The following is a 22,596-nucleotide window of genomic DNA, read 5'->3' on the forward strand; positions in this document are numbered from 1 at the left end:
TCCAGTCTTTATTTTGCACAGGTGTTTCTGTACAATTTGCTGGCTGCTTGTTGATGTCGATCCATGTATTCCTTCCCTACCAGTATCTCATAGCCTGCTGTTAGATGCTGGATTGTTTCAAGGGCCTCTAGGCACAGCCTGCAGCTGGGATCCTGCCTGGTGTGGGAAATCTGGGCTCTGGTTCTGGAGACTTGCTCTTGTGCAGCCAGGATTAGTGCCTCTGTCTTTCAGTTCAGCCTTTTCTAGCCATCAGTAGGACATGTTCATATCATCCACTTCCACTATTGGTGCATTGCATGCAGGGGTTTTTCTTTCTGTGATGGTTCTTCCAATTCATTTTCCTCCGGGTGCTCTGCAAGCACCTCTTTTAACTGCAGACTGATTTCCATGTATTTATCTTGGAAATGCATATTGCAACATAATGCTTTAGGTTCTTTTCCTTTTGACTGAAGAAATCCACAACATATTTCTCAGTTGTATGAAAATAAATCCATTAAACACATCTTACATATTGTATTAATTTGGTTATGCTTTACAAGCATAATTTAACATCTGTGTGAACAGGGAAAGATTAGGGATGCCCCATGTTGTACCAGAGGTCAAACAAGCAGCGCAGAGGAGCCCGGGCCTTCTTATTCTCCCTCACACAAGATGTTTGACTCCCTATTTGTGGTTAATTTAAATATTATATACATGTATATAATATAGATTATATGCTGTAAAGGGGGAAGAAACCATCAAAATAGGGTTCTGTCCCAAACGCTACGACATTGTTCTCCTTCACCAGAACACTTTTTTTGTTGAATATTTATCAGCTTGACATCAATGTTTGGTTCAGTTAAGTGGATATGATGTTATTTTGGTTTTTGATATGTTAATATTCCCTGAAGGGAAATTATGTTGTTGTATAATGACCTGCTGTCCCCATGCACAGGTTTGGAAGACTATATGAAGCGATATGGGGAGGGCATAAGGAGGGTCCTGACTTCCTTTGGGCCTGTACCTGACTTCTTCAGTGAAGGGGCCAAAAGCATCACTAAGGTAACTGGAGTGAAATAAAACAGCCTTAGTTTATTCGATCAGGTCAAATAATCTACTACATTTAATTTGAAAGTTTCTCTAATTTATGATTACTTTGTAACTAGATGACGGTGTCTTTAGTTCTGCTTGAATAAACGTCAGTAGTTGCTCCTAACTTGGTGCCATACAGCTCTGTAGACATTTCATAGTCACATGCTCTTACAGGCTGTTCAGATATTCGCCACAGAAGGTCAGCGTGTGAGGACGCAGCAATAAATAGTCAAAGTTGAACAAGTTCAGAGGACAAGAGTTGCTGATCTTGTTTCTATTGCTTGTGGCTTTGCTTGGAAACTTGTTCACACTGAGGATATTCAGCATATATGAAGAGATTAAGATATGTGACACTGATTTATCTGACGTTCTGTGAGTGTGAAGGCTTTATTATATTCTGACTGTCCTGCAGTAGGACCAGACAGTCAGTAATACCTCTGTTCCACATAGCTCTTTGTATGTCTCCAAAGTCGTCTGGTAGTCCATTCAGGCCTGTTGCCATGTCCAAGTTCTGATGTGTGTGAAATCCTTTCTCCCTTTTTACAGTCAGGCATTTGCCTTGAAAAGATTCAAATTTGAAGCTCTGGATTTCAGGGAGCTCTGGATTTTGTCAGAAAGTTGGAAAAAACAAATTAGGATTCAACATATTTAAAGGCCAAACTGATACTGCATTGAAACATTTCCAAATGAGGAATCCAAAGACATTTTGGCCACTTTGGAATGATCTGATACATCATGAGTCTCCATGCAAAGGACATCTGGAGCTGTATGTCTAATTTTGTTCACACTTATGTTCCATGTGTACATTTCATAGGACTGGATGGTCAGAGGGCCGGTCAGAGGGCTCCCTGAGCCGTCACCTTATCGTGGTGGAGGGGTTTGTGCGTCCCGAAGATCCTAGCAGCTATGTTGTCGGGGGCTTTATGCCTCTGGTAGGGTCACCCATGGCAAACAGGTGTCTAGGGGAGGGACCAGACCAAGCACGGCTCATAGACCCCTATGATGACGACCAACCTGGGCATGACTGTTCCCTTGCCCGGACGCGGGTTACCGGGACCCCCCTCTGGAGCCAGGCCTGGAGGCGGGGTACGAGAGCGAGCGTCTGGTGGCCGGGCCTTCCCCCATGGGGCCCGGTCGGGCTCAGCCCGAAAGGGTTACATGGGCCCCGCCTCCCGTGGGCTCACCATCTGCGGGAGGAGCCGTAGGGGTCGGGTGCAATGTGAGCTGGGCGGCAGCAAGGGGCGGGGACCCTGGCGGTCCGATCCCCGGCTGCAGAAGCTGGCTCTAGGGACGTGGAACGTCACCTCTCTGGTGGGGAAGGAGCCTGAGCTGGTGCGCGAGGTTGAGCGGTTCCGACTAGATATAGTTGGACTCACCTCGACGCATGGCTTGGGCTCTGGAACCAGTACCCTCGAGAGGGGCTGGACCTTCTTCCACTCTGGAGTTGCTCATGGTGAGAGGCGCCGAGCTGGTGTGGGCATTCTCATCAGCCCCCAGCTTGGTGCCTGCACGTTGGGGTTTACCCCGGTGGATGAAAGGGTAGTTTCCCTCCGCCTCCGGGTGGGGGGACGGGTCCTGACTGTTGTCTGTGCTTATGCGCCGAACAGCAGTTCAGAGTACCCACCCTTTCTGGGGTCCTTGGAGGGAGTGCTGGAGGGTGCTCCTTCTGGGGACTCCATTGTTCTGCTGGGGGACTTCAATGCTCACGTGGGCAATGACAGTGAGACCTGGAGGGGAGTGATTGGGAGGCATGGTCCCCCCCCTCTGAACCCAAATGGTGTTTTGTTATTGGACTTCTGTGCTCGTCATGGATTGTCTATAACGAACACCATGTTCCAGCATAAGAGTGTCCATATGTACACCTGGCATCAGGATTCCCTGGGCCGCAGTTCAATGATCGACTTTGTAGTCGTATCGTCGGACCTGCGGCCACATGCCTTGGACACTCGGGTGAAGAGGGGGGCGGAGCTGTCAACTGATCACCACCTGGTGGTGAGTTGGCTCAGATGGTGGGGGAGGAAGCCGGTCAGAGCTGGCAGGCCCAAACGTGTTGTGAGGGTCTGCTGGGAACGTCTGGCTGAGTCCCCTGTCAGAGCGAGCTTCAACTCCCACCTTCAGCAGAGCTTCGAACATGTCCCGGGTGAGGCGGGGGACATTGAGTCCGAATGGGCTGTGTTCCGTGCCTCTATTGCTGAGGCGGCCGGCCGGAGCTGTGGCTGCAAGGTCGTTGGTGCCTGTCGTGGCGGTAATCCCAGGACTCGTTGGTGGACACCAGCAGTGAGGGATGCCGTCAAGCTGAAGAAGGAGTTCTATCGGGCCTTCTTGGCCTGTGGGACTCTGGAGGCAGCTGATGGGTACCGGCGGGCTAAGCGGCATGCGGCTTCGGCCGTTGCCGAGGCAAAAACTCGGGCATGGGAGGAGTTTGGCGAGGCCATGGAGAAAGACTTCTGGACGGCTTCGAGGAGATTCAGGTCCACCATCCGGCGGCTCAGGGGGGGAAGCAGTGCTCCATCAATACTGTGTACAGTGGAGATGGGGTGCTGCTGACCTCAACTCGGGACGTTGTGGGTCGGTGGAGGGAATACTTCGAAGTCCTCCTCAATCCTACCAACACGTCTTCCCATGAGGGAGCAGAGCTGGTGGACTCAGGGGTGGACTCTCCTATCTCTGGGGCTGAAGTCGCTGAGGTGGTCAAAAAGCTCCTTGGCGGCAAGGCCCCGGGGGTGGATGAGATCCGCCCGGAGTTCCTTAAGGCTCTGGATGCTATGGGGCTGTCCTGGCTGACACGCCTCTGCAGCATCGCGTGGACATCGGGGGCAGTACCGCTGGATTGGCAGACTGGGGTGGTGGTCCCCCTTTTTAAGAAGGGGGACCGGAGGGTGTGTTCCAATTACAGGGGAATCACACTCCTCAGCCTCCCTGGTAAGGTCTATTCAGGGGTCCTGGAGAGGAGGGTCGAATCCCGGATTGAGGAGGAGCAGTGTGGTTTTCGTCCTGGTCGCGGAACAGTGGACCAGCTCTATACCCTCTCTGGGGTCCTGGGGGGGGCATGGGAGTTTTCTCAACCAGTCTACATGTGCTTTGTGGACCTGGAGAAGGCATTCGACCGTGTCCCCCGGGGGCTCCTGTGGGGGGTACTCCGGGAGTATGGGGTACCGGACCCCCTTGTACGAGCTGTCCGGTCCCTGTACGACAGGTGTCAGAGCTTGGTCCGCATTGCCGGTAGTAAGTCGGATTCGTTTCCGGTGAGGGTTGGACTCCGCCAAGGCTGCCCTTTATCACCGATTCTGTTCATAACTTATATGGACAATTTCTAGGCGCAGCCGAGGGGTTGAGGGGATCCGACTTGGTGGCCTCAGGATTGGGTCCCTGCTTTTTGCGGATGACGTGGTCCTGTTGGCTTCATCTGGTCGTGATCTCCAGCTCTCGCTTGAGCGATTCGCGGCCGAGTGTGAAGCGGCTGGGATGAGAATCAGCACCTCAAAATCTGAGACCATGGTCCTCAGCCGGAATAGGGTGGATTGCCCTCTCCGGGTCGGGAGTCAGGTCCTGCCTCAAGTGGAGGAGTTTAAATATCTCGGGGTCTTGTTCACGAGTGAGGGAAGGATGGAGCGTGAGATCGACAGACGGATCGGTACGGCGTCTGCAGTAATGCGGGCTCTGCGCCGGTCTGTCGTGGTGAAGAAGGAGCTGAGCCAGAAGGCGAAGCTCTCGATTTATCAGTCGATCTACGTTCCTACCCTCACCTATGGTCATGAGCTGTGGGTCGTGACCGAAAGAACGAGATCTCGTATACAGGCGGCTAAAATGAGTTTCCTCCGCAGGGTGGCCGGGCTCTCCCTTAGAGATAGGGTGAGGAGCTCAGTCATCCGGGAGGGGCTCAGAGTAGAGCCGCTGCTCCTTCGCATCGAGAGGAACCAGTTGAGGTGGCTCGGGCATCTGGTCAGGATGCCTCCTGGACGCCTCCCTGGTGAGGTGTTCCAGGCACGTCCCTCGGGGAGGAGACCCCGGGGAAGACCCAGGACACGCTGGAGGGATTACATCTCTCGGCTGGCCTGGGAACGCCTCGGGATCCCCCCCGCAGAGTTGGCAAATGTGGCTGGGGAGAGGGAAGTCTGGGCTTCCCTGCTTAGGCTGCTGCCCCCGCGACCCGACCCCGGATAAGCGGCAGAAGATGGATGGATGGATGGATGGATGGATGTATAAAATCAGCCTCCTTCCTGACGCTGGAGTGGAGTGTAGAATCCCAATCCAGAAAAGTTGGGACACGGGGTGTTAAAAAGAAATTGTCTTATTGAGCAATATTTCATTCGCTATAGATGAAAACAAACATTGAAAGTAAAACATTTCATATGTAATGAAAAACATGAACCTTTCTTGATTTTTATGGTGGAAACACTTCTCCAAGATGGAGGGTGATAATAATGTTACTGGTCTTAAAAAGAAAGTGTGGGAGGACATCATGGATAGCGTGTCCTCTGAACTGAAGAGCAGAAAGACCAACAAGCAGTTTAAAGTCTGTATCTTTGATGTATCTGAGGATGTGTTAGTGTCTATAGAACTGACATCGTGTACATCTGAAAGGTATAGACAGGTTTTATAGCAACAGGTGATGCGTTTTTCAGGGAAGGTTTTCCTTATTTCAGCACATCAATGCTAAAGTGCTACGTTTATTACAGAGGCATGGTTTCAGTAGTGGAGGAGTCCAGGTGTTGAACTGGAAAACATTTAGCAAATTAAGAAAAGAATAGATGACAAAGAAGCCGCTGGAATCCTGTATCAGACCATTAAAAGGGGACAGTTCCCAGATGTTTGTAGACAGTTGTTAGACGAAAATGAGGCGCAGCATAGCAGTAATCACGGCCACGTTCGCACCTTTTTTATAGACATGTTCAAATTTAAGAGGAGGTCATGTTTTTTTTTTGTTTTGTTTTTTTATAATAAAACATCTCACAACATCTCTTATTTTTCCTGTCTTCTATTGTGAATAAAATGTTGATTCATCAGGCTTTCAATCTGGTTTTGTTTGCAATTTGCAGAGAACCTAAGTTTTTTAAGATTAGGGAGGTACATCCATCCGTAAAGACGTGCATCACCTGACGTAGCACAGCGCCAAGCATGGCAGTCATGAGAATGTTTTCTGTCGGGTCTTTAATGCATCTTTATTTCAGTCTATAAACATTTATATTATCAGAAAAGTAAAAGAAAAAGCTACCAACTTATTCAGTTTATATGCAAAGATGGTTCATTTCAACACTTTCAACACTTGAAAGACAAATGGAGTCCCAAGTGCGAAGATGTCCAACAAGCTCTCTTGTGATCCTATTTTCCTTTTTTTTTTTTTTTTTTTTTAAGAAAGAAAGCGAAAAAATCAAAGAAAGAAAATAAATCTATAGACTTATCAGCTTTTCTTCATTCGATGTTGTGCAGCACATGAGGAAGTCCAACATGGACGCCACATCAGCCACACTTACCCCCCCCCCCCTTTGCCCTCCCTCCTCACAGGAGATGTGCGAGCTGATTCCCAGTGACCAACAGCATCTGTCCGCCAGGAAGGAGAGGAGGGACCAGTTCCTCATGCATCTGGCCAAGCTGAAGAAGGACCACTGAGGTCTTCATCACTCAGGTTCCAGACACCAGAACAATGTGACTGAATGCCGACTGAGAACAAAAATATGTAAAAAATCTCATTTTGCTAATAATGTCAGTGATCACTTCAGTTGATTTTTCTACCAACACAAAATAAAAATAAGCTGAAGCTTTGTGAACATTTCTGCTGTCATCAGTGTGTATGTCCCACCACAGCTATGACAACACAGTTAATGACCGTTCGAGGAATGTTGCTTTTTGTAGATCTGCTGATGTTCTGATGGGGTGAAAGTTTCCAGCTTGTGCTGCACAACTTTCAGTGTCTACAATGTTCTGATCAATAAAAACCATGATATTATTTTCACATGGTGTCATGTGGTCTACACAGTGGCGTAGTGGACAGTGCAAACCATAGAGGCTGCTGGAGGGAGGTTCGAACAGTCGCCTTCCTGTGTGGCGTTTACCGGTTCTCCCAGTGTACGCGTGGGTTTTCTCTCTGGGTACTCCAGCTTTCTCCCACCGTCTATGTCAGCTTGATTGGTTACTCTAAATTGTCCCTCTCAGTGAGTGTGAGTGGGTGTCTGTCTCTGTGATGGACTGGCGAGCTGTTCAGGGTGTACCCTGCCTTTCGCCCAATGACTGCTGGGATAGGCTCCAGCTTCCCCGTGACCCTGAATTGGACAAAGCTGCTCAGAAAATGGATGACTGGATCTTCTCATGTTCACTTGTCATGAATTAAAACAGTGGTCATCGGGGACCACTGCCCTGCATGCTTTAGCTCCTACCAACTCCAGCACACCTGATGCAGATGAAAACCTGATAATGGTAGGGTCACCTATAACACATGCAGGACAGTGGGCCCCAGGAACCAGGATGAAGAACCACTGGATTAAAAGGCTGTCAGGATTGTACATATTTATACAGAGTTCTGTAGTGTTGGTTGGCTCTAATTCTACTCCACTAAAACAAATGAATAATATGTGTTATGAGAAAGTTACAGCACAGAAAACAAGACCTGGAAACACATCACGAGTTTCAAGAGGAGTTCATGCTTACTGCAACGTTTCGGCTCAGATTGTGTGGAAGATTTCATTTCATGGAGATGTCTGATCGGAGTGACCATCATGTGAGCCTGATGGCTGTATCTGGCGATAATCACAACATGCTGCCCGTACAGTACACGTCATGTGCGAGGAAGGCACCAGAAATAACAAATGACACCAAATCTTCCCTGACAGATCTTCCTGATGTTACTTTTGAAAAGACTGGACATTACAATTCAACTTTTCAATTCAATTCAACTTTATTTATATAGCGTCAAATCACGGCAATGCCATCTCAAGACGCTTTACAGACAGAGGGGAAAACATAATGAAGGCCAATTCATAACAGCCTATATAAGGAAACCAACAGATTGAGTTGAGTCCAACTCAATCTCCCATCCTGAGCAAGCACACTGGCAACAGTGGGAAGGAAAAAAACTCCCTTTTAACAGGAAGGAAACCTCCGGCAGAACCCGGCTCAGGACAGGCAGCCATCTGCCTCTGCTGTGTGGGGGGAAGAGGACAGAAAGACAACAGACAACAGGAACTGCTACTCCCGGCCAGGGAGACTGCTGAGACAGGAGACATACATGTTAATGATGCAACACTGTTATGGGGGGGGGGGTAAAAGAAAGAGATAAAGAGAAAAAGAAAGAAGCTCAGTGTATCAGGAAATGTCCCTCAGCAGTCTAAACCTATAGCAGCATAACTAAGGGATGCTAACCATCCCTAGCTATAGGACTTATCAAAAAGATAAGTCTTCAGCCTAGTCTTAAAGGTGGGAAGGGTGTCTGCTTCCCTAACACTAACTGGGAGCTTATTCCATAAGAGAGGGGCCTGATGACCAAAGGCTCTGCCTCCTGCTCGGCTCTTTGAGACTCTAGGAACCACAAGTAAGCCTGCAGTCTGCGAACGAAGTACTCTACTTGGTATATAAGGAACAATGAGGTCTTTGATATATAGTGGTGCCTGGTTGTGGAGGGCTTTATATGTCAGGAGAAGGCTTTTAAATTCTATTCTAGATTCAACAGGCAGCCAATGAAGAGAGGCTAAAACTGGAGAAATATGATCTCTCATGCTGCTTCTGGTCAGGACTCTGGCTGCATAATTCTGGATCAGCTGAAGGCTTTTCAGGGCATATTTAGGACAGCCCAGTAATAGAGAGTTACAGTAATCTAGTCTCGAAGTAACAAAAGCGTGAACCAGTTTTTCTGCATCACTCCAAGACAGAATGTCCCTAATTTTGGCTATATTACGTAAATGAAAGAAGGCTGTTTTAGTAACCTGCTTAATATGTGGGCCAAAGGACAGGTCAGGGTCAAATATTACTCCAAGGTTTCTCACTGTAGCACTGGAAGCTAAAGTAATGCCATCCAGGTTCATTACAAAACCGGAAAATTTAGCTCTGAGTTTTTCAGATCCAACGAGAATTACTTCAGTCTTATCTGAGTTTAAGAGGAGAAAATTTCTAGACATCCAAGTCTTTATGTCTATGAGACAATTTTGTAGCCTATTGGGCTGATTTGTTTCATCTGGTTTAAAGGATAAGTATAGTTGAGTATCATCTGCATAACAATGAAAGTTTATTCCATGCTGTCTAATAATTTTGCCTAAAGGGAGCATATATAGCGTGAAGAGTATTGGTCCAAGTACAGAACCTTGAGGAACTCCATGACTTACTGTAGTTTGGGAGGGGGACTTGTCATTTACATGAACAAACTGAAGTCTATCAGATAAATATGATTTAAACCAGCTTAACGCTGTACCTGTAATTCCAATCACCTGTTCTAGTCTTTGTAACAGAATGTTATGATCGACTGTATCAAATGCAGCACTAAGATCAAGCAAGATAAGTACGGACACAAGTCCTTTGTCTGAGGCCATAAGAAGGTCATTAAAAAATACATGAAATCATCACAGCTAAGTGAGAAAGGAATACATGGCTCCACAGCGCTCCGGCTCCTAGCAAGCCTAGCTACAGTGCTGAAAAGAAACCGAGGGTTGTTTTTGTTTTCCTCTATCAATGATGAATAATAAGCTGTTCTTGCCGTACGTAAGGCTTTTTTGTATACGCTTAAACTTTCTTTCCAGGTTAAGTGAGACTCCTCTAGTCCTGATGAACGCCATCTGTTTTCCAAACGCCTTGATGCCTGTTTTAGAGCTCGAAGCTGGGAATTAAACCAGGGAGCCTTCATAATCTTACCTAATTTCTTCTTCTTTAGGGGAGCAACATTATCCAAGGTTGTACGCATTGAAGCTGTTATAGTATCAGCATGTTGATCAATCTGAGCAGGAGTAAGGCTTAAAGGGGGACTCTCAGTCATGCTAACACATGGTAGATGTGAAAAAATTGATTCAATTGATTGTTTAAATTTTGTAATATTATTGTCTGATAAACATCTACTATAGTAGAATTTATTTTTTGTCAGTGAGTAATCAAATAAAGTGAATTCAAAGGTTAACAAGAAGTGATCGGACAAGACAGGGTTTTGAGGAAATACTTTGAGCTTATCAGTCTCAATACCATATGTTAGAACAAGATCAAGAGTGTGACCATGAGAGTGAGTGGCTCCATTGACATTTTGTGAAAACCCAATTGAGTTTAGAATAGAGCTAAAGGAAATGTTTAAACTATCATTTTCAACGTCAACATGAATATTAAAATCACCTAGTACAATGACCTTATCAGTAGTCAGCACTAACTCAGACAAGAGATCAGAGAATTCGGTCAGAAACTCGGAGTAAGGTCCAGGTGGGCGATACACTAATGCTAAAAGGAGCGGTTTCTCTGAATTCCATTTTGGATGAGATAAATTTAATGTCAGGAATTCAAAGGATTTATAGTTAGTTTTGTGCTTAGGATTAATTAAAAATTCTGACTTAAAAATAGCTGCAACACCTCCTCCTCTGCCTGTAGTTCTAGGAATGTGAAAGTTTAAATAGTTAGCTGGCGTAGCTTCATTAATACTAACATAATCCTCTTGCTGTAACCAGGTTTCCGTAAAACAGAATAAATCAATGTGGTGATCACCTATCAAGTCATTGACTAATAAAGACTTATTTGGGAGGGATCTAATATTCAGTAGGCCACACTTTATTGTCTTATTTTATGATTTTATTAGATCCATTGTTTTTATTTTTATGAGGTTTTCACGATTAACCCCAGAAGTGTTTTTGTGTTGTTTAATTCTTACTGCTGGGAAGTTGTATAAGGTCGGAATGGGGTTTTGGGTGGGCGGCGGCAGGTGGGATGCTGCAGAAAAGTGTGTAGGACTACAATTCTGCCTCCTGGTCCCAACCCTGAGTTGTCAATTTAGCTGACTAATAAAAGAGTCCATATTGCTAGATAAGAGAGCGGCTCCATCCAACGTGGGATGGATGCCATCTCTCCTAATAAGACCAGGCTTTCCCCAAAAGGCGCTCCAATTATCTATTACACCCACGTTGTTATCGGGACACCACCTAGACAACCAGCGGTTGAAGGATGACATGCGGCTAAACATGTCATCGCTGATTAAATTTGGCAAGGAACCAGAGAAAACTACGGAGTCCGACATGCTCTTGGCAAAGTTACACACCGAAGCAACATTAATTTTAGTGACCTCCGATTGGCGTAACCGGGTGTCGTTACCGCCGACGTGAATTACAATCTTACGGTATTTACGTTTAGCCTTAGCCAGCAGTTTCAAATACGATCGACGTCGCCCGCTCTGGCCCCAGGAATGCATTTGACTATGGTCCCCGGTGTCTCTAGAGCCACGTTTCTGACTATGGAACTACCTATAATCAGGGTTTCTGCCTCAGCGGATGTGTCACCGAGCGGGGAAAATCTGTTAGAAACGTGAACAGGTCGGTGGTAGCCAGTGGGTTTTGGTTTGGGGCTACGCTTCCACTTGACCGTCGTCCAGCCCGCCTCGGCTCCCGGCTGCGCGGGAACTGCTGAGGGACGGCTCGGGATAGCTGCCCTGGCTGGTAGCTCCGCACTGGCTAATGGGGGCTTGCTGACTAACTGCTTCCCTAACTGAGTGCGGAGCTGGGCTTCTAACTCACAGAGCCTCGCCTCCAAGGCTGCCAAGCTGCCACACTTAAAACACCTACCGTTATCACTAAAGGAGGCGGAGGAGTAGCTAAACATCAGACACACCGAGCAAGAAAAGGCAGGGGACCGGGGTGTGGGAAGAGAGCTAGCAGCCATGCTAAAACCGAGTGCTTGAGCTGTTTAAGTCAGTAAACAGAAAGCCAAAGATCCCAAAAATAAATGCAATATATAGAACAGTGGTTTGGGAAGATATTGTGCGCTAAAGTGAGTGGTTGGTTAACAATAGATAGAAGTTAGAAAGAAGTTAAAGGAGCCAACGGCTCGTAGCAATCCGCAGTGACACACGCTAGGGAAACAGGAAATGACACAATACGTTACCGCAACGTCAGCGCGTCCAGACAACAGAGCTGGGCTCAGAACAATGTTCACATTATTCTCCACATCTTTTTATACTTGTATTTTAAACTTTGCTGTTTTATAATTTATTTAATGAATGACTGGAAAAATACACACCCATGATACGTTAATGTCAGGTTTTATATTAAGGGAAATTGAGCAAGAATGTAGTAAAGTAAAACTCAAGTGGAGACGGTTTTAGCTTCCTGGTTTTTTGTTTAACATGAAGATCTTGGGGGAAAAAAGATCTTAAAATTCCCTGTCAAGTTCAAGGAATTCCATTTACTTATAATGAAACATATCTATTTCACCACTAATAGTAGGTAGTTAGGTAGTAATTAGTAGGTCATTTTGATAGCAAATTCTATTTTTAACAAATACCATAAAATATTCATCATCAGCTGTTTGGATGCAAACTGTGTAAGATGACCTGTTAGTGAAACTTACAGTGAATGCAAACAGATATTTAATGTCGCTCTAACTTTTAAAAAGTAATTGGACTAAAACTTGAGAAACTTGATAGAACTTATGTCTCACGATCTTAAAAAGAAAACTGTTTTGTGTTTGTCTGTGTATTTATTTATGAAACTATTACATGAATCATGGAGGTTTCATTATAAGCTGATGTGCTACACTGATGTTTTTTTTATGATTTAAATAATTATTATATACTATACATGATGTTGATCAACTAAAATCTTTAAGCTTAATAGTTTTTGGTTTTTTGTTTTAATAAATAAACAAATCTGTTTTTATTTTCTTGTCATGTTTCATTTACGACATAAAATAGAAAAATAGAAAAGTTAGAAGAGGGAAATTTGTGTTTTGAGCTTGTAAAAGCTGGTTCTTGATTAGTTATTCTCAGAAATCTTCAAAGGACTGAAATGACTTCCCTTTCAGATGGAAAAATGTTTTCAACAGAACTGGGAAAACTGGCCTGCGCGTGCCCCACTGAGGCTCCATGCGTCTCTACGCATTAGTGAAACTCGAGCAGCTATTCGCAGATTGTCTTGTCCCTACTTTGTCTTCCGGACTGGCCCCACCCTTGACTAAAACCCCGGTGTGTTAAAAGGGCTGATGGAAAACCTCGGAGGACTCAGGTGCGTCTCAGACGCTGCGCAAATCCGCCACAGACCCCCTCAGCAAAGATCCACAGCCAGATTCTGCTGCGACGCAAAGGAAAATACAGAGGACTAAATACTTTTCATCTTTATGGAAACGCATTAAGTGTTCTTTGCTTAGTAAAAAAAAAAAAAAAAAAACTCCGCAAAGACAGGTGAGTTTTGTTATTTCACGTTACATCTTTGCCGTTCATTAATTTCACGTTCTACTTCCAAATAATAATAATAAAATAAATCATAACAAACTAGACAACACAGGTTGATTGCAATCATCATCCCAGTCTTTTAACAAACAGTCATCGATGAATACATCTCCTCAAATTGTTTAATTAAAGAAAGAAAATCGGGTTTTTGCATCAATGACACATTTATTGACTGATTTTCTGGATGTGTTCTATTGTTTTAAGGCAGTTCTGTTCATCAGTCTCGTCCAGGGTGTAGATTTAAAAAAAAAAAAAAAAGTAATTTAAGTAAAGAAAATAATGTGCTTCTAAATGTATATCATGTAGTCATGATCCAAAAGTTTATTTAAAGGTCATTTTGATGTGATCAGATTCAGTAAAACACCATGACATCTGTGTTTGTGCTGCAGCATGATCTGCAAACTGAAATGTTCATTGGGTTCAAACATGACAAGTTTTCATATCCACTTTATTTATATAGCACATTTTATAAATGTAAACAGTTTCCAAAGTGCTGCGCAGAATAAAGCAAAACCAATGTTACAATACAAAAATATCAGTAAATACAAAGTAATAAACTTAAAATCAATCTCCATAAACAGGTAAAAACCAACAAATTAGTTAATAAAAATGAAAGGACCACACAACTCACGCGGTGTTAAAAGCCAGAGAATAAAAGTGAGTCTTAAGACGAGACTTAAAACACTCCAGGGTGGGGGCTGTTTTGACATGAGGGGGGCAGGGCATTCCACGGTTTAGGTCCAGCCACAGAGAAAGCCTGAGTTTTAAGAGTTTTAAGTTTTAAGCCTCATCTTCGGGACCACAATCTGGAGCTGACCCTCTGACCTCAGAGTATAAATTTGAATGAGTTTAGAAATGTATACAGGGGCCTGTCCATTCAATGCCTTAAAAGCAAACGATAAAATCTTAAAATCAACTCTAAAAACCAACAGGAAGCCAGTGCAAAGATGCAAGAATCGGGGAGATGTGCTAGTGTTTTATAGTTCCTGTTAAGAGCAGCAGCATTTTGGACTAACTGCAGTTTTACACGTCATCTGTCTTGTTGCCTGATTGCTAAACTGTTAAACACAAGACAGAAATAAACAGTCAGTTGTTTATGGCTTGTTGCCTGGTAGTTTGACTCAGTGAAGAGCTGCTACATCCCAGAGTTAGAATCTGTTCATCTTCTCATCTGTTGAAAGCGTTTCAGAGCTTATTTTGTTTCTCAGGTTGTGTAAGAGAAAAAGAAAAGATATAGAAATAAAAATGTCCTATTTATTTATTTACTTATTTATTTGATTATTTATCTTCTTAGGTAAATAAGCAGTCAGGAGGAGGTAAAACTGATGGCTGATAACCCTCTGCTGAATCCCACAGGTTGTCTGAGCCTTCGGAGTCCTCTGTGCCACAATGAGTTGGGGGGCGCTGTATGCCCAGCTGGGCGGCGTAAACAAACACTCCACCAGTCTTGGGAAAATCTGGCTCTCTGTCCTGTTCATCTTTCGTATCACCATACTGGTTCTAGCCGCTGAGAGCGTCTGGGGGGACGAGCAGTCAGACTTCACATGCAACACGCAGCAGCCTGGCTGTAAAAATGTCTGCTATGACCACTTCTTCCCTGTGTCCCACATCCGCTTGTGGTGCCTCCAGCTCATCTTTGTCTCCACGCCGGCCCTGTTGGTAGCCATGCACGTTGCCTACAGAAAACGTGGGGACAAGAAGACCATGCTGGCCTCCAACGGAACTGAAAAGATGTCGGATACTGACCTGGAGACGCTGAAGAGGAGGCGTCTTCCCATCACAGGTCCGCTGTGGTGGACTTACACCTGCAGCTTGTTCTTCCGGCTCATCTTCGAAGGCGGGTTCATGTATGCGCTGTACTTTGTCTACGACGGCTTCCAGATGCCCCGGCTTGTGAAGTGCGAGCAGTGGCCATGCCCCAACAAGGTGGATTGCTTCATCTCCAGGCCAACAGAGAAGACGATCTTCACCATCTTCATGGTGGCTTCTTCCGCCATCTGCATGGTGCTGAATGTGGCCGAGCTGTTCTACCTCATCATCAAAGCCCTCATGAGGTGCTCAAGCAGATCAAGCAAGAGGAAACACCCTTACACAGAGAACACGACTCGGGACAACAAGAAGAATGAGATGCTACTGTCCTCCTCCACAGAATCATCCAACAAGACTGTGTGTTGAGGAGCGAAGAGGGGGATGAATTGTGAATCTGTAGTTTGTTTCCCAGACTAATGTGAGCATCCTCCATCATCTCCAGAGATGCACCTTCTGAGTCTGTAGTTCAGTAACACGTCATGAAACAGTGTCCCTGAGGGAAATTGACTGAGATGTTTAGGTTTTATATTAACATGTGGTCTTATATTTGCCTCTAAAAGCAGCCCGGTTGTTGCTCCCAGTTGTTTATTTTTCAGACATTCAGATTCCTTCTCCACCGACACTGAGTTGAATGAGTTTCACAATCCGGCTTGCCTGCTGATATTCTGCCAGGACAAAGAAAACCTTTTTCAAAGTGCAGGTCAGCATCAAGTTCCACAGGTTTAAATGGGAGGATGTGTTCATAACTAACTGGTGATGAAGGTTTTGCTTGGAGCTCATTCGTCCAAGAATCTGACACATTACCAGTTTTAATTACTGGTAAAATATAATCAGATAGAAGACAAATTAGGGTAGAATCCAGGCTACTTTTGGCACCTATGGCTCAGCTGGAGCCCCCACATTTGGAGCCAAACAGTCTTTTCTCTATTTGACAAGCAGTCGCTTTACTTCTATTGCCTGAATAGTTGTAAATCACTCATGCTGAAATGGACTGATCACAGTTTTTAAGTTGCTCAACCAGGTTTGATCCAGAGTGGAATGGTCCTGTACTGACATCTGGTGGTGAAAGTGGAACCATTCCCATCACAAACACCTTCATTTAGTTTCTAGTGGAACAAACACAGCCACGAAAAGCAAAAGAAAGAAAGATTATTTACATTGTGTAGTTTACAAGGGATCACATTTAGTTTTATTTAGTGTTTTAAATTCACTTTTGTTCAAAGCAGATGAGTTTTATGATCGTGCTGACTTGAATGAAGTGGGCTTTTTAGACTTTTTCTGTTTATACTTCAAGTGTGTATGAATCATATATGATGAAGTATCACCCATCACACCCTCCTAAGTGACTTCATATATTTTATTCCTTTAGAGTTTCATCAAATCAGAAAGTTTTTTATGTCAAGAAATATCTACATTAAGTTAGAGAACTTGAAATCACTGATAATGTGTTTCTTAGCTTCACACATGTAGCATTTGGTAAATGTGTGGAAAATGCATGTATGTTTTGTACAAGATGCCAGCAAATATGAGAAACCTCATTAAGAGGTAATAGTGTAAGTGTGCAAATTAGTTTTTTACAAAGTTGTTTGGTAAAAAAAGAAACAGTCAAATGAAATAATATAGTATTTTTCAGAAATACTTAATGTACTAATCTTCTGCTTAACGTCGTAACACGTTGTGCTACTAGAAGGGTCAGAATGAGTACTTTCTGACCAAGTTTTTGTGTTTTGCTCAACAAACCGTGTTGTTTCTGTGTCAGACTTTCATTTTAGGTGGAAAATGTACAGATTTAAGTTTGGCCTTTGGGCATCATCATGTTTTTTTCTGCTTTTTGAGACAGAAGTTCTCCTGCTCTGCACCGAACTACTCCTGAACTATGTAGACTTTGTGTTATTGTTCTTGTGGTGTGTACTGACCCCAGCTGGTGGGATCAAATTTCAGCATGTGCCTTATTTTAGCCACCGCACTAATCACTGCTCGGCCTTTTAATGTGTCCGTTCTCAAAGTGTAAACGTCTTTGTCCTCAGTCCATCCAGGAATAGCGGAGGTGAATTAGTCACATATGTGTATTTAAAGAATAAACCTCGCGCCAACACTGACTATTAAGTTCGCAAGTACAGCATAACTGCACTGGAGAAGTTGCACCATCAATTAGATGTGTAAATTCCAACATTATAAAAAGAAAAGCTGGATGATTCATGTTATGTAAGTGCTGCAGCTGATGCAGTTTGTTGCCTCTCAGTGGAAGAGGAAAGCTTTGACCAAAAATCCCCCCAAAAAATGTCACTTAACTTAGATTCTCACATAATTTACAGAAGGAAATGTTCTGTTTATCCGCTCTGTGATGACCTTTGACCTTATGCGGGAGACAGTGTAATGGACATTATCCTTAAGGGGACATCATGATCCCTGCAGCCTTGAGAACATTTTTTTATCCTGATTTCTATGTCAATCAAATGCTTTAAACAAATATATTTCTTAGAAAGAAACGAATAAATCAAATGTTTGTTATTGTATTTTGTACCCTCAATGTTTTTATTACACTCGCACTTTGATCCTTCAACTTTTTTTTTTTTTCTGAGACATTTTTCTTATAAATCAGTTTAAAGAAAACAAGATAACTGTGTGGTTCATTGTTTGTGTTCAGTTTCAGCATCTTAAAAGCAGGTACAGAGTATATGAATACAAATAGAGGATTATTGTAATTGTTATTATTATTATTATTATTATTATTGTTATTGTTATTATTATTATTATTATTATTATTATTATTATTATTATTATTATTATAGGCCTGAAATTTTTATTTGAATCCTTGCAGTTTTGTTCTTTTCTCACCATCAGATATCAAGTTTTCACAAATTAGGCCCTAAGTGATGTAATGTTTTAGTTGGACACCATGTCTGCAGTCAAGCTTTTCTTTGTGGGGACATGATGTATAATTAGTTGTTCTTGTGTCTGATAACATCATAACTATTACTAGATTAAGGGCCTGGGATGAACTCTGCGGGGATGTTTTTAGGTTCAGGTTTTGGACAGTTTCGTCAACTTTTGCGCACAGTTTGGGGAGGTTGGCAGGGGCGTGGTGTGACACCGGACAGGCTGATGACTCTGTGGATTCACTCATGCATGGTCACACAATGTGACAGTCCAGACATGGCTGGAAACTGGAGGCAGCGCTCACCCGAGTCCCATCTCCAACTCCAAGCCGCCTCCAAACACTAACAACAAACAAAGAAACAAAAAAAAAAAAAGGGAGAACTTTTCCTCGCGCCAGTGAACGGGCCCGGGACAGACGGCGCGCCTGGAGAACTTTTGCGCATGAGTGTGTTTGCGAACCAGCACTGAGGGTTGGGGGAAAAAAAGGAGTTTGCTGAGCTGAGAGAAGTGACAAGCTGGGATCAGGAAGACAGAGGGAGGGTCGTCGCAGCCGCGGGAGGTCTACACACTTTTCAACGCACTCCAGCCATGGCACCAACGATGGCAGATGGATTTGCTTTTCGTGTTTAATATGACATCTCCGCTTTACAGGTATGACGGATAAAATCTGCAGAGGTAGCCTATTTCCCTGCAATTATATGGAAGTAAAAGTAAATGAAGAGCGGTGCTTTATCAGGTAATTAAATGTTATTTTAGTTTGACTGAATAAGAGTTGGACAAAAGCTTGACAAAGCTTGTGGCGCTTAAAGGGAGTCTGAGGACTCTGGCACCCTCTGCATTGTGAGTTTGGCACGTATGGCTTTGTATTTGAACCTGACTCTGTCTGTTCACCACTACCCAACTTAAATACCACAAATACCACTGAAACCCAGAGAAGTTTATGCAATTTTAAAGGTTTGCTTCTGATAAGTCACCACAAGGTCAAAGGGAAAACTTTCTGACTCGCTGGGTGTAACTACTGCTATATCCCTGTAGTATTACCACAAATCTAGTATTTATAGCAAGTAAATTTAAAAAAAAAAAAAAAAAAAGCATTCATAGATTTGTGCATAATGTAAGTTATTTCACATGATATGTTTAAATGTTTAAACAGAACATGTGCAGACTGTTTTATGTGCAACATCATGAAAATGTGAATGAATTCTTGTTTGATGGATGCTTTTTTCTTCCAGGTGTCATACATATTGTGAACCCTAGTCGATGGATTTATTACCATTAATACAAAAATATTTTAGTAAGTTTCCCTTCAGCTTCGCCTGCTTGTGTGAGTTACATGTGTTCATTTCACTCTCCTCGACCACATCGCCTGCGTTTTACACTAAATCTAATATTTTTGGTTAAATTAGTTCTACTGATATAGTTTAAAAGACCCTTTTAAATGTGTGGTGTAAACTTTAAGATTTTGACTTTAAATTACCTTATGTAGCGCTAAAATGAGTTTATTAGTGCACACAATATGATAATAAAGTCATATATCATGCAAAATGAAAAAAAGTTGGATAATTTTTTTTTGTTTAATGTGTCTCAGTTGGAAGGAATTTGAGTTTTGGACATTTGGTTCAGTGGAGCAGTCCATCTGGTGACAACATGGACCCAGGGGAATCATAACAGCTCTTCTCCTGGGATTTTTTTTTTTTAAAACAAATACTCCCATTAGTCAAACAAAAACTAATCAAAACATTAATAAGTAGTGAAGTAAAGCTTCCTTTCAGGCCCATTCAAACTAAAATATCCCTTTCCAAACATTTTAAAATTCAAAATCTTTTAAGCATCTTGTCTATAATCAGATCTGGTGTCTCATAAATCAACTTATCATATTTTATAGTTACAGTTAATTACATGTTTTTTTCCCCCTTATTTTATTCCCATAGCTTTAGTTTAATAGCTGACAGAGAGACTGAGGCAGGGAGGGAGGGTTGCGTATGTGTGCATGTCAGTATGTGTGTGTGTGTGTGTGTGTATGTGCATGTGCCACACCAGAGCCCCATCTCTGCTAAATGCTGTTTTCGAACATAATAATGTTGATCTCAGCACATGCCTGCTGGGCAGCGGAGCGAGCAGGTGAGAGACAGCGACAGGCCTGACAGAGACAGAGAGAAAGGGACTGAACCAGGGTTCAATCACACAGGTGGCCTGTACAGTAGGCGAGCTGCTAAAGAGCATCTGTATACAAAGCCAAAGCTGTGATTTGGGACTGCTGTCCGACATCTAAGTGGCAGATTTCTATACAGACTGTTTGGCTAAGAGTTTAATGAAAACCATGGACATGTCAGACTGTAGTCGAAACCCTCACTCTCAGTCATGTGCTTGTGTCTTCCTGTTTGGTTGTGTGTGTGGAGTGTCTAAGCTTCTGGTAAGGCTTTGCAGCTTTTTCTAACAAATTGATCAATGTTTTGTTTTTTTGTTTTTTTCCATCTCTCTCTGACGCTGCCACTCTGTTCCTTCTCTTTCTCTTTTGCCGTTCCTTTGCTCTTTGTCGACTCCAGCCTGTACTTTCTCCATAGGCTAGAAATCTTGAAGCATGGGCGACTGGAGCTTTCTGGGGCGGCTGCTGGAGAACGCTCAGGAGCACTCAACTGTCATCGGCAAAGTCTGGCTGACTGTCCTCTTCATCTTCAGGATCCTGGTGCTGGGGGCTGCGGCCGAAGAGGTCTGGGGTGACGAGCAGTCTGACTTTACCTGTAACACCCAGCAGCCCGGTTGTGAGAACGTGTGCTACGACGAGGCCTTCCCCATCTCGCACATCCGCTTCTGGGTGCTTCAGATCATCTTCGTGTCCACGCCGACTCTCATCTACCTGGGCCACGTGCTACACATCGTCCGAATGGAGGAGAAGCGGAAAGAAAAGGAGGAGGAGATGCGCAAAGCAAACAGGTTTCAAGAGGAGAAAGAACTCCTTTATAGAAATGGCGGTGATGCTGGAGGAGGTGGCAAGAAGGAGAAGCCACCGATCAGGGACGAACATGGCAAAATCCGTATCAGAGGTGCATTGCTGCGCACCTATGTGTTCAACATTATTTTCAAGACCCTGTTTGAAGTGGGTTTCATTTTGGGCCAGTATTTCCTTTATGGCTTCCAGCTGAGGCCTCTGTACAAGTGTGCACGTTGGCCCTGCCCCAACACAGTTGACTGCTTCATATCAAGGCCCACTGAAAAGACTATTTTTATTATATTTATGCTTGTAGTGGCTTGCGTGTCTCTTTTGCTGAATTTGTTAGAGATCTATCACCTTGGATGGAAGAAAGTTAAACAGGGCATGACGAACGAGTTCGTCCCTGATCATGAGTCGCTGCGCCGCGTCGACATTGCAGAGCCTGAGTGTTTGGCCTCGGCCTCCAGAACTGCCCCATCCAGCCTCAGCTACCCTCCCAACTACACAGATGTGACGGCGGGCAGCGGGGCTTTCCTGCCGCCCGTGGGGCCAGCAGCCGTGGCCTCAGCAGCGGAATTTAAGATGGACGACCTCCAGCAGGAGGAGTCCCTTCGCCAGTCCTCCCCTTCTTCCCACTACTTCATCAGCAACAACAACCACAGGCTGGCTACGCAGCAGAACTGGGCCAACCTGGCCACCGAGCAGCAGACTCGGGAGATGAAGGCCACCTCTCCCTCCCCGTCGTCATCTTCTTCCGCCAGCAGCGAGAACGAGCACCAGCAGCAGCAGCCCGGCGATGCTGCTCAGCTCCTTCAAGCCACCAGCAGCAGCACGACCGCTAACGCTGCCTCCAGCAGCAGCAGCAGCCCTGGCACTGCCTCCAACGCAGACAGCTGGGGTGGGGGGAAGAGTGCACAGGGAGAAGGCCACATCACCACTACAGTGGAGATGCATGAGCCCCCAGTGACGGTCAGCACAGACCCTCGGCGGCTCAGTCGGGCCAGCAAGAGCAGCAGCGTCAGGGCCAGGCCGAGCGACCTGGCTGTGTAAACCTTTTTAGCCCTGTCATGTCCCTAACACCCTGCTTACCCCAACCCCCCCCCCCCCCCCCCCCCCCCCCCCCCACCCCCAAAACACAGTGATTCTCAGATAAAAATCACACATTTTGCATAAAGCAAAACCAAAGTAAAGAAAAACTAAAAAAAATAAAAATAAAAAAAACTAAAAAAAAATTGATCCCAACAAGAAGGCAAAGCGTCAGGAAAGCGAAATGGCATCAAACAGAAAGGCAGATGTGAAATGACTTCATCAGCTGCAGTGGTTGATGTAGTGCAATCGGTGAGTTGCTTAGTGACTGAGGCAAGTTTTTTTTTTTTTCTATTTTCTGTTTCTTTTAGTGTCTTTATGCAGCCAGTCTGTGATCAGAGGGCTCTACTGACTGCAACAGACAGAGCGAATGATATGTGACTTCATTTCATGTGAAAAAGGACACATCTCAGCAATCTTAGGATGT

General features: G+C 44.3%; 4 protein-coding genes across 4 annotated transcripts in view; 3 read left to right on the forward strand and 1 right to left on the reverse strand.

Annotated features, from left to right (window-relative positions):
• The window catches only part of cryl1 (crystallin, lambda 1), a 34,338-nt gene extending 27,398 nt beyond the window's left edge, over nucleotides 1–6,940 (forward strand). The window contains exons 8-9 of the mRNA XM_079254833.1: nucleotides 935–1,041; nucleotides 6,577–6,940. Of these exons, the coding sequence (XP_079110959.1) occupies nucleotides 935–1,041; nucleotides 6,577–6,681 (212 nt within the window). The 3' untranslated portion in view covers nucleotides 6,682–6,940. The remainder of the gene's footprint in view (nucleotides 1–934; nucleotides 1,042–6,576) is intronic.
• A 4,071-nt stretch (nucleotides 6,941–11,011) lies between these two features.
• On the reverse strand, nucleotides 11,012–12,259 carry LOC306766565 (uncharacterized protein; the record flags this gene model as incomplete). Its single annotated transcript, XM_079254345.1, has 3 exons — nucleotides 11,012–11,101; nucleotides 11,422–11,720; nucleotides 12,256–12,259. 3 exons carry the CDS (start codon nucleotides 12,257–12,259, stop codon nucleotides 11,012–11,014), a joined length of 393 nt encoding a protein of 130 aa, XP_079110471.1.
• Nucleotides 12,260–14,851: 2,592 nt separating this feature from the next.
• gjb8 (gap junction protein beta 8) lies at nucleotides 14,852–15,637 on the forward strand (the record flags this gene model as incomplete). Its single annotated transcript, XM_079253850.1, has 1 exon — nucleotides 14,852–15,637. The coding sequence occupies one exon, from the start codon at nucleotides 14,852–14,854 to the stop codon at nucleotides 15,635–15,637; it is 786 nt and encodes a 261-aa protein (XP_079109976.1).
• Nucleotides 15,638–18,698: 3,061 nt separating this feature from the next.
• Nucleotides 18,699–22,133, forward strand: gja3 (gap junction protein, alpha 3; the record flags this gene model as incomplete). Its single annotated transcript, XM_079254525.1, has 2 exons — nucleotides 18,699–18,802; nucleotides 20,698–22,133. Exon 2 carries the CDS (start codon nucleotides 20,733–20,735, stop codon nucleotides 22,131–22,133), a length of 1,401 nt encoding a protein of 466 aa, XP_079110651.1. The 5' UTR covers nucleotides 18,699–18,802; nucleotides 20,698–20,732.
• Between the last annotated feature and the right edge of the window lie 463 nt (nucleotides 22,134–22,596).

Source organism: Telmatherina bonti, assembly GCF_933228915.1.
Source record: "Telmatherina bonti genome assembly, chromosome: 15".
In the NCBI taxonomy this organism is placed as follows: domain Eukaryota; kingdom Metazoa; phylum Chordata; class Actinopteri; order Atheriniformes; family Telmatherinidae; genus Telmatherina; species Telmatherina bonti.